At 42.1% G+C, this 15,620-nt stretch overlaps 1 protein-coding gene across 2 annotated transcripts in view; it reads left to right on the forward strand.

Moving 5' to 3' along the window:
• LOC147143283 (poliovirus receptor homolog) overlaps positions 1-15,620 on the forward strand; it is a 130,850-nt gene that overhangs the window by 48,348 nt on the left and 66,882 nt on the right. For both annotated transcript variants that reach the window (XM_086037391.1, XM_086037392.1), the window contains exons 2-5: positions 7,328-7,437; positions 10,264-10,513; positions 14,177-14,470; positions 14,603-14,720. In XM_086037391.1, the coding sequence (XP_085893517.1) occupies positions 7,328-7,437; positions 10,264-10,513; positions 14,177-14,470; positions 14,603-14,720 (772 nt within the window). The remainder of the gene's footprint in view (positions 1-7,327; positions 7,438-10,263; positions 10,514-14,176; positions 14,471-14,602; positions 14,721-15,620) is intronic.

Below are 15,620 nucleotides of genomic sequence, written 5' to 3' on the forward strand. Positions count from 1 at the left end.
CAAATGGATTCAAAATGCCAGTCGCAAAAGATAAAAATCAAAAAGTTGCTGGCTGCGGCTAAGAAGGAGAAAAATACCAAAAACATGACATCTGAGGCATGTTCCCCAAAAATGTTTGAGCTTTCACCTTTTATGACAGCATTCCTTTTCTACGGCGATGACCCACACTTGTACACAACTGTATTTTTTATTTGTTTATTTATTTAACCATTGTCCTGTTTAATCGCTTTTGACTGATCTTCTTGTTGTGCGGCAGTGCAAACTAGTTCATTCCGCGCCCTTCTGGAGTTTGAAATCTAATGTCCGGAGTTAGGCCAGTACTTTGCTAAACATCTTGCATACTACACCCATCACTGTATGCTGTTATATTTCAACAAGGCACATCAGAGCGGAAACAATCCGGAGGAGCGGCGTGGACAATGCTGGCACTCTACTGGCAGCGCACCTGTCAGTCGGCAGCCACTCGGTTGATGAAGTGGCAGAGTGGGTTAGCTGCGGAGGCCGTTGGATATTTTAGGTGATGGCCACAGCCCGCTCTCCCCGTTCGGATGCGACGCTTCTCCTGCGCTATAGTGGGGATCACGCGGAGGGCACGGATGCCATTAGGCGTCAAAGTCAGCCTCGGAGGGAATGAGGCGAGCAGATGCAGGCTCAAGACTGTGTGTGTGTGTGTGTGTGTGTGTGTGTGGTGTTTTGTATGCAGACAAGCTGTCCCAGATAAGCAGGAGAGAAAATTTGGATTTTTTTCTTTTTCTTTCTTTTTTTTAATGATGTGGGGTTTTCTTCAATTATTTATTTTGTGGGATTATGCATAAATGACTCAACACTATACTTGTTGCATTGAAAGAGAGGGTGATTTTTTATTTATTTTTTTTATTTTTTTACCTTTCATTTCTCTGGATTATACATGACATTTATTGGAACAAACAGAAGGTTGTAGCATCTGTAAAGCTCTATATGCCTGGCATAAAAAAAAAAAAAAGGATTTAAGGCTCTCCCGAGTCTTATATGAATATGTTTTCTTCGCTACTTACCATTTAGTTTGCAAGATGACACAAAAATTTCATGGCCAAGTTCCATAGACGTTCCAGGAATGTTTGGGTAATGACCAAAGAAGAACCTCAGTCAATGCAGACATTCAATAGGTGTTCCTCCATTAAAATGCCTGGAAACATTGCGAGAAAGTTCATGTCCCAGTAAATAATAATTGAATCCTAATGACAAAATGAAAACATATGCAGGAGATGGGCACCTGTAAAGCTGTCCAATTGCATTTCTTGGCCCTTCTGATTGCCATTCAACCCTGGCCAATTTCACTTTGCTTGCTTTCGGGGGTCCTCAGTTTACGAGAGTTTTGTTTCTTTCGTCTGTTAACATTGGCCTGAAGAATAATTCTAGGCCCTAAACATTAAACGATTACATGGAAAAAACGTAAGTTCTTGTGCCACATAACCACGTATTCTTATGCTGCTGCACAAACTACTTCATTGCGCGCCATTTGTAACCTCCAAACCGCCTGTAATGGGACCGTGGTAAACCCTAACCTCTTTATTCCATTAAATTTGTAGAAGGGTGGGCATATGAGAAAGCACATTTGGTTTTGAAGCAGATCTGGTTGCCTACGAAGGATTTAGTGCATTTTTCTTTAATATTTCACTAAATAATACATGCATTCACCTCAAAGACCCTGCAAAATGATTACATAGATTAGTGTCTGTTGTACAAGTTTAAAGATAATTGCTCAAATCTTGCAAAAACTATGCGCAGTTCAATTTATTTTGATGTTGCATTAATCTGTCTTTCGCCATTTCAGTTTACTTGATTTGATCGTCACGCAGAGAAATATGTGAGTTATTATTATTTTTTTTTACTTCTACTTTTACTTTTTTAAGTCTGACCCGATAGCCCGCATATGGATGGTCTGGCTTTTTTTTTTTTTTTTTCCAGCCTTTCAGGCATTGGACCGCATGTTCGTGGCCACATTTGATCCCCTCGTTGTTGGTCATGAGTGTGCACATCAAGGCAGCAAAACGAGGCGGGAATAAACATTTTAAAAAGTCTGACTTGAAACATCACAACTGATTTTTCCTTTTGGATTGTCCACAGACGTGGCTGCTTTAGAGTGCCTCGTTGTCAGCCGTGAGTGTGCACAAGCCATCCAGAGAAAGGTAGAATAGGTTTGTTTTTGAAGTCGGACTTGGCAGTCAGTGTGTGGACAGCAACTTTGGGCTGGCGTAGACACTTTAGAGCGCCTTGTTGTTGTCTTTAAGACTGTAACAGACCTTAAAACAAAAAAAAATGCCCCCCAAAAAATTTAAGTAAAATTGGTAGGGTTGTAACAAAAACCAGTTTGAATCAAAAAAACTTTTTTTGATTTAAAAGGTGCGAGTGCTACTCGTTCTACTTTGAAATGTAACAAATTGTCTGTTGGAGGGATATTTCTGAGAAGGAATTGTCACATTTCCAGTACTGACAAATTCATTCAAACGTGTGTAAAATAACAAAAAAATAATTGCATCATACACTCGAACTGAGCCATATTATCGAATCGTAATCCCACCGAGTCGAACCAAATCGTTTCATGATTATTTTTTTTTTCATAATGGAAGAATTTAGACATTAATTAGCAATTTTATATAGTAAATAACGTGTGCACGCATTCATGTCTCTGGACAATTAAGGGTCTTCAATGAAGCCCACATGCCTACTTTGGGGATGTGGGAGGATGCTGGAGTGTTGAATGACTGTTTCCTTGTAGGTTCACAGGTGTTCTCTCTCTCTGTGTGCGCATACACGTGGGATGTCAAGTGTTTTTTTTATTATTTTTTTTATACAAGTTCAAGTGCTCAGCCGCTCCGCTCTGTTTCTTTCTTGCCGTGCCACCTCCTTCCATTGGGCCGCCTGACGAGCTCCATTTTTCACCTGCTCTTCTCTTTTCTCTTTCTCACCGCCTTATTTGTCGCTCTTTTGTCCCTCCGGCCGTCTCCCGTTAACCTTGTTTATCGCATTGTCTCGCTCTGCTCCACGTCCTTCTCCTCCTGCGCCGCCTCTTCCCTCGTTCATTCCCTATTCCTGGCACAGCATTCTCTTTGCACCCTTTCATCCACACCTCCCCCCCCCCCCCCCCTCTTCTCATTTTCCTCTTCACACACCAATGGCGGGAAATATGGAAATGTCACCGTGACCAGCCGGAGAATCGTTGTTGAATGTTTGCGTGCCTTTTGGCCAGCCGCCACGAGACATTACCGTCGACGACTGGAAGATGTTAAGGGCATCTGTCGGTGTCTGGAGCGTCACACGGAGGCGACACACGTCTTTGGCACTCTCCTCCCCGGCAACCCTCTCTTTTCCCATCGCTCTCTTTTGTTCTCGTGCCCTTGAACCGCCTTTTTTATCCTCCAATTCCCTCCGTTGTGCCACTAGACTCATCTCCCTCCTTTTCTCTTCATATGACCAGCGGTTTCTACATATTTATACTCGCAATTATTCTTTCCAAATGCCGTCTCCCTTGCCTTGAAGCGCTGCCGCCACTTGAGCGACAGTGCCTTTAGGGTCAGGGACCATCGATGGCAAAGTCTTTTGTGCATCTCCGTGTATGTGTAATATTAATTTCCCCGAGGCAGAGTGGTGTCTCATAAGGCCAGCATGTCTTTTCTCGGCAGTCGGGCGAGAGTTTACCCGTGTTGGCTCTCTGCAGACACCCCGTCCTACGACACGGAGTCGCCTTGGAAGGCCAAAGTGGCCGACGGGTTCCCAATCTTCCAGCCGAGTTTGGCAACTGGCGACAATCCAGTCATGGAAAATGGCGCCTGTCAACTGCTGTGTCAAGAATTAATGCGAGAAGATTTAATGCATGGCCGATGGTGGAGCTTTGTCTTGAAAAACATTTGCTTTTTTGAGGGAATGTGTCAGTAAGTATGCAGTGGGATGAAAGGAGGTGAAACCTTGAGTCACAAGTGACCCGACTTGAGAGTTCTGTGAATTGAGAGCCCTTGATGGTCGATTAGTGGATGGAGGCGTAACAATTGATTGACAACTACCGTAAAATCCAGTGAACAACATTCACCCGTGTATAATAGCCCCCCAAAAAACAAACAAAAAAAAAAACTACCCTTAAAAAGCAGTTTTTCTCTGTACTTGTTTATAATACAGCCCCCTGATTAGTTGGTATCCTTTAGTATCGGAGAGAATAGTTTGAAGGAATAAATATTCTAATCATACCAGTAAAGTGTATACTTTTAAATCCAGGTTACAAACTGTGCTTAGTCCAATGTCTGTTTAAGGTCTTTCAAAGTATTTTGAAAATCATGTTTTCCAAAATCTTGTTCTTGTACTGTATGCACTTTTAGTAATTTTAGTGAGCTATTTTTTATTTCTTCAGTTGGGATAGGCCCCAGTACACCCATGACCCTTGTGAGATAAGCAGTTTGGATAGTGTATGGATGGATACTTTGCTTTTAAATGTCTTCAACTCTGTTTGTAACTGCTTTTAACGGCTACTTTTAATTAGATTATGTGAAGCATATTCAGTTGCGTTATGTATGAAATGTGCTATAAATCAATTATTCTTTCTTCTTTTTTTTAACTGTTTACAAATGCTAACCACGAAAATTATTTATACTTTCCATCCACTTTGCACGGTAACAGAAAAAATCGAAATCGGATGATGTTGTCGTACCGTCCAAGACGGCTGTCGTCAAAGTGGTCGCTAACGTCAAATTCAAGAGCGGAGCAGCTCCCGTGTCATTTTTTCTTTTTCTTTGAAACGACGTTTGGAGTGTCAGTCCCTCCAATCAAGTCGCGTAACGAAGCGCTCCCGCGGCTCTCTCACGGCGTCCGGTGCCCGATCCTGCGGTAACGTAAGTGCAGCTCCCCATCCCAGAGCTAATCTGGGTCTAGTCAGCCTTGTTCAAGTTGATGGACGGACACGAGACGCTGCCCACAGACGCAAAGATCACAATGAAGCCGTCGCGGGGATGTCATGCGTAGGAATTTTTTCGGGGTGAGGGTTTGCGGCGGGGTTGATCAAGCTAGCCCGAGCCTCAGCGTTCCGCCGCCTGGTGCTTGTCCAAAGGCTCCTCTGTGGCTTGCAAGTGTGTTGTTTTGTGGTTGCAAATTGGCCCGGTCCTGGGAGAGCTGCTGTTATTCTAGGAAAGGCCTTGTTTTCTTCCTTCTCGCTCTTCTCTTTTCCTCATTCCTCGCCGCTCGTATTGATATCTCACATCTCCCCAGAGAAGAAAAGGTGTGGAGTTTATTGCCCGTCAAAAAGAAAGACAGCGCTGCCCTTTTCCTTTTATCTCCCAGCCTATGGCTTTTCACTCTTGTGCGTGTGTGTTTCGTCAGTCGGCTAGATGATATTAGTTTCAACACAGCAGCTTTGGCTTGACACAAACCGCTTGAACTGGATCCACCGGTAATTGTTTATGTAAAGGGCGAATTAGCTTCCATTGGCGTGTGCAAGTGTCGAAAGCGAGACACACAGTCGTCAATTAAGCCCAATTCCGAGTCAGCAGCTCACTTCTGAATCACAAAGCAATTTGACGTCTCGCAGGGCGTCGTGCAGCCGACATGAAAGGATGTGGAGCAACAAGACTCTCACGGTTTTCGATACTCACCTAAAAGTTGCAGTGAAGCTAATAAAAGACAATGACTTGCTTTTGTCTGCTTTCTAGTCAGAACTCGAGTCGCATTCTGGAACAGCTTGGCACATCTTCATAAAGTCCCACCAACTAAAAGTTGCTCTATTTCAATGAGACTAATACAAGACCAAAAAAAAATGGTGACTTTTTGTTAGGTTCTAGTCAACACTCGAGTAGCGTTCTGCTGCATCTTCATCAAATGAAGACCATGAGCTAAAAGTCGCTGCCTTTTGCAGTGAGACCAATACAAGACAACAACGCGCTTTTCTCTGATTTCTAGTTGGCACTCGAGTAGCATTCTGGACCAGCTTGGCACATCGTCACAGAAAAAGTACCATGAACTTAAAGTCGCTCTATTATTTTCTTTTCTTTCAGTTCTAATCAGTACTTGAGTAAATTATGGATCATATTTTTTACAGAAAAAAGGACCATGTCATGAAAGTTGCTGCCTGTTACTGTGAAGCTAATACAAGACAGACAAAAATGCTTCGTCTGTTTCTGAGTTCCAGTCGGGACTCGAGTAGCATTCTTGACCAGCTTGGCACATCTTCTCAGAAAAGCGTGCAATAGACTAATGATTGCTGTTTTTTTTACAGGGAGGGTGATAAAGGGCAAAGGACTTTCTTAGCGTTTTAGTCAGTACTCGAGTAGTATTCTGAGTCCACTGGTGCATCCATTTCAGGAAAAAATGACCATGAACTAAATTTTGCTGTCTTTTAAAGTGAGGCTAATACAAGACAACATAACACTCATCTCTGGGTTCTAGTCAGCACTCGAGTAGCATACTGGACCAGCTGGAGCATATTTATGGAAATAAATAGCATGAAGTTCATGAACGACAAGTTGCATTTTTTTTGTGTGTGTTTTCTTTTCATTCCCTAATGATTGTTTTTATTTATTTATGTGTTTTTAAGCATTGGGCAACAGTTTGAAACGTTTAGCGACAGCTACAGGGCTTGAGTGGAACAGCAGCAGCGCTCGGTGTGTGTGTGTGTGTGTGTGTGAGCCCTTCAGTCGTCGGCTTTGACTTTCTGTCGCAGGCGATTAACTCGTATAGTGGGAGTCGGATTTAAAAACACTTCTAACACCTTACAGTGTGTGTACATTGTGCGCACGCACGCACACCCGCCGCAGCTGCAGAAATTTGAGGTTGTGTATTTGCAGGTAATCCACTTTTACTTGAAACAGGTGCCATCTTGCTGACACATACTTAATGCCGGCTTACTCATACAAGTAATTACATTTTCACAGAGACCTAGATTACGCACACACACATACACACATAGCAGATTGTCGTTCTGAAGCTCCATTGCTCAGTTTCTCACTCAGCAACGAAAGCATATTTATTTTGACTCCTTGCCGCTGCAAATGAATGTGTTGGTATCTGCAAGTGGGAGGTGATAGAGGCCATTCGGATGATTTATGACTGCTTTTCTCTTGTCCCACTCCCCTTTATTTTCTTGTTGTTTTTTTTTTTTTTTTTTTTATTTCGGCCACTCTGTCCACGCAGGCACAGTCATGCGGAGACGGCAGACTCTTGGCCTACTTGCCAGGGTTCATATGTTGCAGCAGACACTTCCCATTTATCACCAGGAGGGTTTATGATGTGCTTCTTTTTCTCATCTCCTCTGTCCGACTTTGAGCGGCAAAAATGAACGTTTCTCTCTTCTTTGTGTGCGTGTGTTTAGGGGCAACTGGCCAGCGAGTGAAAGTGGAGCCGGAGGTGTTGTCGTACCCCGGCCAGACCGTCAACCTCCGCTGTGCCTTCGTCGACACCACCCTGATTCAGCTCACCATGGTTAGACGTGATCCTGACTTTTTCATTACACTGGTCAACAGTAAAATTGAATCGGAGATGGCTTGATGTGTCCCTAAATGTTTTGACGATTAAAAAAAAAAAAAAAAAAGTCAACTTTTTTTTCTTTTCTCGCACATCAGGTTCATTTATTGTTTTTAAGGTTGACCTATGAAAGCTGGCGCAATACGTATTTTACCGTGTGTTGTAAATTTATAGTAGACTTTACACAAGTATGACCGGCTGGATGGGATTGTCAGATATTTTGCATTTTGTGCAAAATTGGTGAGCGGTTGAAATTTGTATTGTCCTAATTTGCCAATTAATCGATTCCACTAAACTTTACAGCAAACACAATCTCGTTCACTCCAGGGACATTCTGCGCTGCAAACGTTAATAAGCCAAGGTTTCTTGGCCTATACGGTTAGATTTTTTATTTTTTTTTTCCCACCGCCCCCCAGTATTTTAACTTATTTTATTTTTTTTCCATGCATTAAAAGTTAATCAGTGTTTTGGGGATCATTTTTAGGATTTAATTATTAGTTCTTCCCAATGCAGTTCAATGTCAATGTCCAATGTCATTTATATGCACATTTTGGTGAGCCGGGCTGGTCCCAATACCCTGCAAATAGTGGGGGTCTACTGTAAACGAGTTGTTTACGGTAAATTGATTGGATAATTAGATCCTCCTCTGATCAGATTTTTTGTTTTTTGTTTTAACTTGCCGATCATCTCCAGAATCATGATAGTGTAAAGCCTAATTTGTAGCATATAGTGTATGTTTCATTAAAAAAGATCCCCGTTTCTGAACCTAAACCTTCATTCATAAATATTTCTAAACATATTATGATTATTATTATTATTAATATTATTATTACACAAACGCAATATTAATCCTAATGCAGTGTTTAAATTAGTAATTTTCTTAAGACATTTTTTGGGGTTAACTTCCCCTGTAAGGTTTGAGGACGAAAATGGTGATTTCACTACACCGTCCCTGCAGTTGGGTCTCTAAAAATATCATTTTTATGCTATTATTGTATGTCATTGTGCTAATAATTTGTTGAAATCACTTGGCTCCAGTCACAATTGTCAATGGAAGGACAGTTGTGGGGTTTGAGCCTTATTTGCCTCCAGCATTAAATTCTAATCTAACAAATCATGGCTCGCGGAAATAATCCTTAAGGCTAGTAATAGGTTTTTATCACATTTAGGCTTAACGTTTTACTACGCCAAACAAACAATTCTAAGCTTCATTTTGCTTTAGGGGATTGAGTATGGTAATGGCAACACTCCTTAGTTGCATCTCAATGAAGTGAAAAGTCTGTGGGAGCAGCTGAGGGGGTGGGGGGATGCTCAGAGGGGGAGAGAGGATGTGGTTTGGGATGGCGTGCTGCTCCTGAAAATACACATCCATATTCATACCTGCTCCATTTATGTGTTTTTTTTTTTTTGCTCTCTATGCAGCCGGGTGGCGTTTACAAAAAAAAATGATGCCAGTGATGAATGGATGTTGCCTAAAGTAAGCTACATACTGTAGATACCTTGTTTTAGCATTTGAATCGATTTTTAAAATGTGAAAGAATCCAAACAAGATTAAGAAATACTGTGAGTGCAGGTGCGCGTTGTCCTTACTGCTCTTATACACAAACAGTACACTACAAATACATGACAATGTCCGTCGTCATCTGATTTGTGAGTGTGAGCATGGAGCCACAGGGCATCCATGCTGCTCTAAAATGCAAAGAAAGGCTAACTGTTAGCTCATCTGCTAAACTACATTTAAGTTGCAAACTCTTCGCTTTTTTTATTTTCATCGTGGTGAATGACTTGTGAGACATGTTGGATAAACACAGCACAACCAGTTTCTGGTCGCTAGCTTTTTTTTTTTTTCCCATGTTGCTGAATGGGTTGCAAGTTGCCAAAATGGCAAATTTGACCACGCTTTTGAAACGACCTCTCTTTGCAGCCATTTTGATTGCAAGCTGTGTACATCAGCGTTGGTGTGCTTTGAACTTCGGTACTCGGTGTCGCGATGACAGAAGCCGCTAGAAAATGTATTTAAAAAAAAAAAAAAAAAAAACAACAACAAAAAAAAAATCTAATCTAGTGAGCAATAAACTGAATTAATGAATAAAATTAGCAATGTGACAATACTGCCCCAAAATTAGTACAACACACCAAGAATTTTGAAAATTGGAGGATGGGTTCTTGAAAATTTCTTTTTTTTTTTTTTCTTTTTTTTTTTTGTGGCAGGAAAAATTGCCTTTTTGGAACTTTTGTGTGTGATATCACCTGTAGAAAACTTGGCCCCAAAACAGCTTCAAATGAGAGTAAAAGTGTATAACGTCGTAGTATAACGTCATTAGTATAAGTATAACGTCATTATTTCTCAACATATCTCCTTACGCTTTTCATTTCATCTCCTACAGGGAGAACCCCTTCTGTGATTGGCTGGCGAGTTTCAGTTAAAAAAACCATGATGTTTAAAACAGCGTCACTTGCACAAAAAGCTTGACTTTAATAGCATAAATGGAACGTTATTTGTGAAAAGAGCAGTATGTCCAATATAGGTCCATCAATTGTTTTTTCATGAATTTATTTATGGGGGCGTTTGCAGCACCTGTTTTATTTACTTTTAAAATTTTTTTATTTTTTTTATTTATTTTTTTTAGAAAATTCCTCAAAGACGGCAGCCATTCGTCACATTGCTAGTAAAATCTAATAATTGCCCAGCCGTTTGCTGACTTTGATTCCAATGGAAGGAAAATACTCAAATTTGTCACGATTGTCAGTATGCATGTCACTTAACTAGCGCTCCACTCACAGGTCACCTGGAGCTACGAGCCCAAGGAGGGGCGGCGCATGAACATCGCCGTATTGCACCCTGCCTTAGGACCCAACTACCCAGAATCGCCACTCAAGGGCAGGGTCAGTTTCACACAGTCCAGTCCCAGCATGGAAAACCCCTCCATCCAGATCAGCGATGTTCGCATGACTGACGAGGGCAAGTACATCTGCGATTTTGCTTCCTACCCCAGCGGAACTGAACAAGGAATCACCCAACTGGTCATGCTCAGTAAGTCTCAATAGGAATTCTTTATCGTCTATATCTTGTCATCTCACGGTACGTCTAACACTTTTGTTTCAGGACCTCTGAACCACTTTAAAAACAAACTGTGGAACACCTACAATTTCTTTGTTCTAGAATTTTAATGGATGGGTCCAGAAGTCAAGGGTCCAGAACAAAATAGAGAAAGAATAGCTGTGAGACCTCCCTCAACTCCTCATCCATATTTTGTTAGCGTCTGTGTCTTTTTTGTGTGTGTGCAACTGTGCATACCCTTTCATGAGGGTATCCATGGTGATAGGCCAAGAAGTCAAATGATAATGATGATAATGGAACAAAGAAAGGATCTTATTACTGGAAGTGGTACTTGAAAGGGAGCAATAGTGGCTCGTATTGCTTACATGACAATTAACTCACTAAATGCCAGCCATTCGCAGCAGAGCAAAGCCCGAGTGTCAGCCGTTTTCCAGGATTTCGACCCATCTTTGAAGGCCCACAGAATATTGTGTAATGTGTTTTATGGCAATATAGACATGGGAACAAACCAAAGAAAGATAGGACTCTCTTCTTTCATCAAAAAAGTTTATTCCTAGCATTTGTCATTCTTTAGTAATCTGCAGTAGAACTTAGTCAGGTTTCACTGAAAATCCTGTTTCTGGAAAAAAAAACAAAAAACCCTGAGAAGTCGAGGCTATTGTGAAAAGACTTATTTCAACTTCAACATGCTAACTACATGTTTGAGTTGCGAAAATAGATCCGCTGAAAGCCTCTGGTGGTTGAATGAATTTTTTCCTGTGTGTGGTCACAAGGCTTTTCCACGACGTGACGACAAGGCGCTCTAAAGCGGCCACGATCGTCCAAATCCCCGGTTCATCTACTGGCGGTCAAGTAAAACTTTAAAAAGAAAAAAAAGAAAATCCCCCTCCTTTCTCTTCCGTCTTTCTCTGTGTGACGTGCGCACACTCACAGCTGACAATGGGGTGCCCGAAAGTGACCATGCTAGAAGCCTATTCAAAGGGAAGGTGCTTTTTTTTTTTTTGGTAACCAGCTTGTTAACTGCACATCGCAATTTCACCAGGTAATTGATGATATGGAAGAAGCTCAAGTTCTTCTATAGGTGCGACTTGTGCCGATGTCGAGGTGCATCACTTGGCCCTGTTAAAGAAAAAAAAATTTGGAAAGCCGACATCGTAAAAACAGCAACAACATTGAGTGCTACATAACTCTTCGTTTTTGCAGGTCTTCAGCAATTGTCGTCAAACATGTATTTAGAAACAAATCTCTGAATTGACTTGACATGGTCCGGTTAGGCTCAGGTTATGGGTGAGCATTAGGCTTAGCAGTGCATCATTTAGCTGAAGGCATGGCTTGTGCTGCATTTCCAGACCAATATATCCCACTTCGAGCTGGTCTGACCTCAAAGTCTTGAAAAAGTCAAACGGAAACAGACAAACGGGACGTCAGTCCTTGACATCAAAACAATCTCTTCTGGTAGTCTTTATCATATTTTACTGGACATTTTACTGTAACTGCATGCCGAGAGGACATATCTACATACTACTTTACATTCAGAACCGGTACTTTTAAGTGGCAGCATCTAATGTGGCCAATAAATATAGTTTATGAAGTCATTTATCATGTTTGAGTGCATCTCTGTTGGTGTTGTCCCATTATTGCGTTTCAGTGAAGTCATGCCGAGGTAGCAAATAGGAGCACAGGTTTGTTCCTCCTCTTCTTCTTTTTCTTTCTTCTAGTCATTTGTGACTTTTCAGTTTTCTGGAATGCTGCACTGTAGCACTAACCGCACCACAGAAAACATCCTCACATACCAGAAGAGTCCAGCGGGTGAGGTTTACCGTCTAATCATAGCCCCGAGGGACTTAAGTCAGTTTTGGGATTTTGAATCCCTTAAAAAGGCCACCGGCACCATCGCACTAAAACACATTTGTGGCCGTATCTTGATCTAGTGATGACACAATATCACACAACTGTCCAAAAGGACAGCATGATTGAGCGTTGACATTTTCTAGCCGAAAGGTTAAACGTAAAGACGCGCAAACCGTAATGATTTTTTTTTTCTTTTTCTTTCATTTTTTATTTTTTACTGCTATTGATCATCAGGTGATTGACATTACACCTTTGCGTTCTGCTGTAACAAAGATTCAAAGCCTTCATAGTGGCAAAAATATTTACTGGATAATTGGTTTGTCTGCACTGCATGAAGTATATTCTGCATCGGCTGGAGTGGTTTGCAGAGGCGTACAACCATAAGGCTGTAATTATAGTCTAGTGTGTCTTTGTAATTAAGAAATGGAACATCTTTGTTCTCTTCTAATCTTTGTAGCGGAGTTGCCTCAACTAGGAATGGGCAAAATAATCGATTAATTGTGATGAATTTGGTTGATTGTGCGGAATTAACTGAAACATTTGAGGCAACATCTAGTGTACTTGGATGCAACCGACTGTCAAGAAGTACTGTAATATGATGTTAACCAAAGTGGGGTACATGCCGACAGATATTTGGAGCACCGCACATAAGGGAAAAAAAAAATCGCTGCCTGTATTCTTACTGCTCTGTGATGTACCGGTACTGAAGATGACCAACACCGCACATGTAACCATAGTACCAAGACTGACCTGTGAGAAAATACCCATGAAGTGGTGCCCGGAAGGTACAAATTGAATTTATTCAATAACCTTTCCCCATTTAAAGGATTGGAAGTCAAATTTTACTTTATGAAAACATGACTGAATGTAGGGAATTGAATTTTCTTTGGGTTTTTTTCAGTGTTAGCATTAAGCTAGCAAAGCTATGTGGTTGTTTTTGAATACACAATATGAAATTGTCTTTGTTTTGCGTTTGGTTTGGCAGTAAACTTAAAACAATCGTAAGTCAGATCATTCGTATCTCAAGGCACCAAGCACTGTGTGGAAAACATGAATTGACATTCTGTCGTTGGAGCTATGTTGGGAATGTTCTCAGCATTTTCTTGGTCTTAATTGCATCGCAACTCTTTCAGTAAACCTCAGTGAGCAGCAAAGCACAAGGGGCATGGCTATCATTTTAGTTGGTGTTAATCCTTTAACTATAGTTTCTTGTCAAGTCTTTGACTGTTCATATGCGCGTTTGGTCAGGGACCCGCATTGATTCCTCTCTATTCATAAATGTGGCGTTTCCCCCCGGCACGTCTGCCTCTTCCTGGGGTGGCGTGGAGGTTAAGAGCCCGTCCGGGCTTCAGCTTAATTGCCATTATAAGTGGTATTGTCAGATCAATTGTGCTCTTGTTAATGCGATGGAACTGTTGGACTAACCTTGGCTCAGCACCAGTTGGTCTGGTTGTGCTCGCCTCTGTAGCTGAGGCATCGCGCCTCCATTGCCTCCTCCGCAGACTACATAAGTCATCCGAGCTTGTCAGCGTCCATCTTGGCTCTGATCACATTCCGCTTTCAAGGAGGGCACATGAACTCCCGGAGTGAGTCATGGTTGCCAATCTATAATCTATATTATTGTTTTTCACAGAAAAATGATGAGCAATTTGCAACACAGTGCAGCATAAACAAAACATAATGACATTCAACCTATCTAATTCATCTCAGTGGGAAATTTAGGTTTGAAAGTTTTCGTGTTGAAGGTTCAACAATTCACCATGGGATTTCATCTTTCCCCTCCAGCGAAGCCCCAGAACTCTGCCTCCCCGTTAACCGTGGAAGCGGCCACCAAGGTCACGGTGGTGGCGCGCTGCGAGTCCCTCAACGGCCGCCCAGCCGCGCAGATCAGCTGGGTGACCACCGCCAACGGCAACGCCACCACCTCGTCCAAGCCGGGCCAGGACAACACGGTGTCGGTCACCAGCGAATACCGCATGGCTCCCACCGCGGCGGACAACGGCAAAGACCTCAGCTGCGTGGTGTCGCACCGGACGCAGACCTCGCCGGAGAGCTTTCAGATGAAACTCAAAGTTTTATGTAAGAGTCCAAATGCTATTTATTGGCTCATTTTTCTCCCATTTTTGCCTCTCTCCAAGCTTGAAGTCGTTCATTGTAGTCATTGTACCGCGCTATTTCCCCTCTTTCCTTTCTCTCATTTCCTTTCCTCAGACGCCCCCCAGGTGACAATAGTGGGTTACGACAATAATTGGTACATGGGCCGTACAAATGTGCTGCTCACCTGTCAAGCCTCCGGCAATCCGGTCCCGACGACAGTGCTGTGGAAGTCGTGAGTACCGCCACATTTCTGCAACCTTTTATTTTATTTATTTTTTTTGCCTCCCCTTTGTTCCCCCTCTCCTCAACCATCATCTCCAAGCCTGCAATCATGCGGGCGAGCAGTACTCAGCGCTTTTTTTAAATATAACCGCTGCAGTGCCGTGCTCCGCTTATGGAAATAGCCATTTAATTTCTCATAATGGACTCCGACTTGAGAGTTAACCCTTTGTCAATGAGCAGCACAATACGACTGGCGCTGTTCATCGACTCGCATTTTTCTTCTATTACCATGACCAACTGTGCCTTCATTTGAACAAGTAATCATCCGGAAGTGCAGAAATTGGAAATTAAACGAGATCTTGAGCTGAGATCCTGCCGTTTGATCATGTTTCTATATCGGATGTCGAGGAAGGCAGGAAGAAATGTTTTACTCATAAATAAGATTATCCGAGTCAGATGTACATTGCGTAAATGAAAATCTGTGTGAGCGCTCTCGCTTCTTAGGCGTTCTGACTTGGTGCCTACTGTATATATCCGACTTTCTATTTGTACAGTCATTTTCAGTGGGCCATATGCAGCACATCATTGTGTTTGCATTTCAAACAATTCTGAGATGACATCACAACTGCTCACAACGACCAATCACGGCTCAGATTTAGAGAACAGATCGGCCGTTTTTGGTCGTTGTGAGCAGTTGTGATGTCATTTTCAGTCGACAGAATACAAAATGGCCTCCCCCAGAGATGGCTAAAAACGAGTGGATTAACACTTATTCCACAATCCCAATATTTATCAGAATGCCGTGTTTCGACTAGTGGGCCTGCTAGGAACATATTCTTGAAAAAAATATGTTTGGGTTGACTTCCGCTTTAAGGACATGGCTGACAACATTCGTAGGCAACTGCAAATT

Source organism: Filicampus tigris, chromosome 8 (genome assembly GCF_054856515.1).
Source record: "Filicampus tigris isolate MCC_2025a chromosome 8, RoL_Ftig_1.0, whole genome shotgun sequence".
Classification (NCBI taxonomy): Eukaryota; Metazoa; Chordata; class Actinopteri; order Syngnathiformes; family Syngnathidae; genus Filicampus; species Filicampus tigris.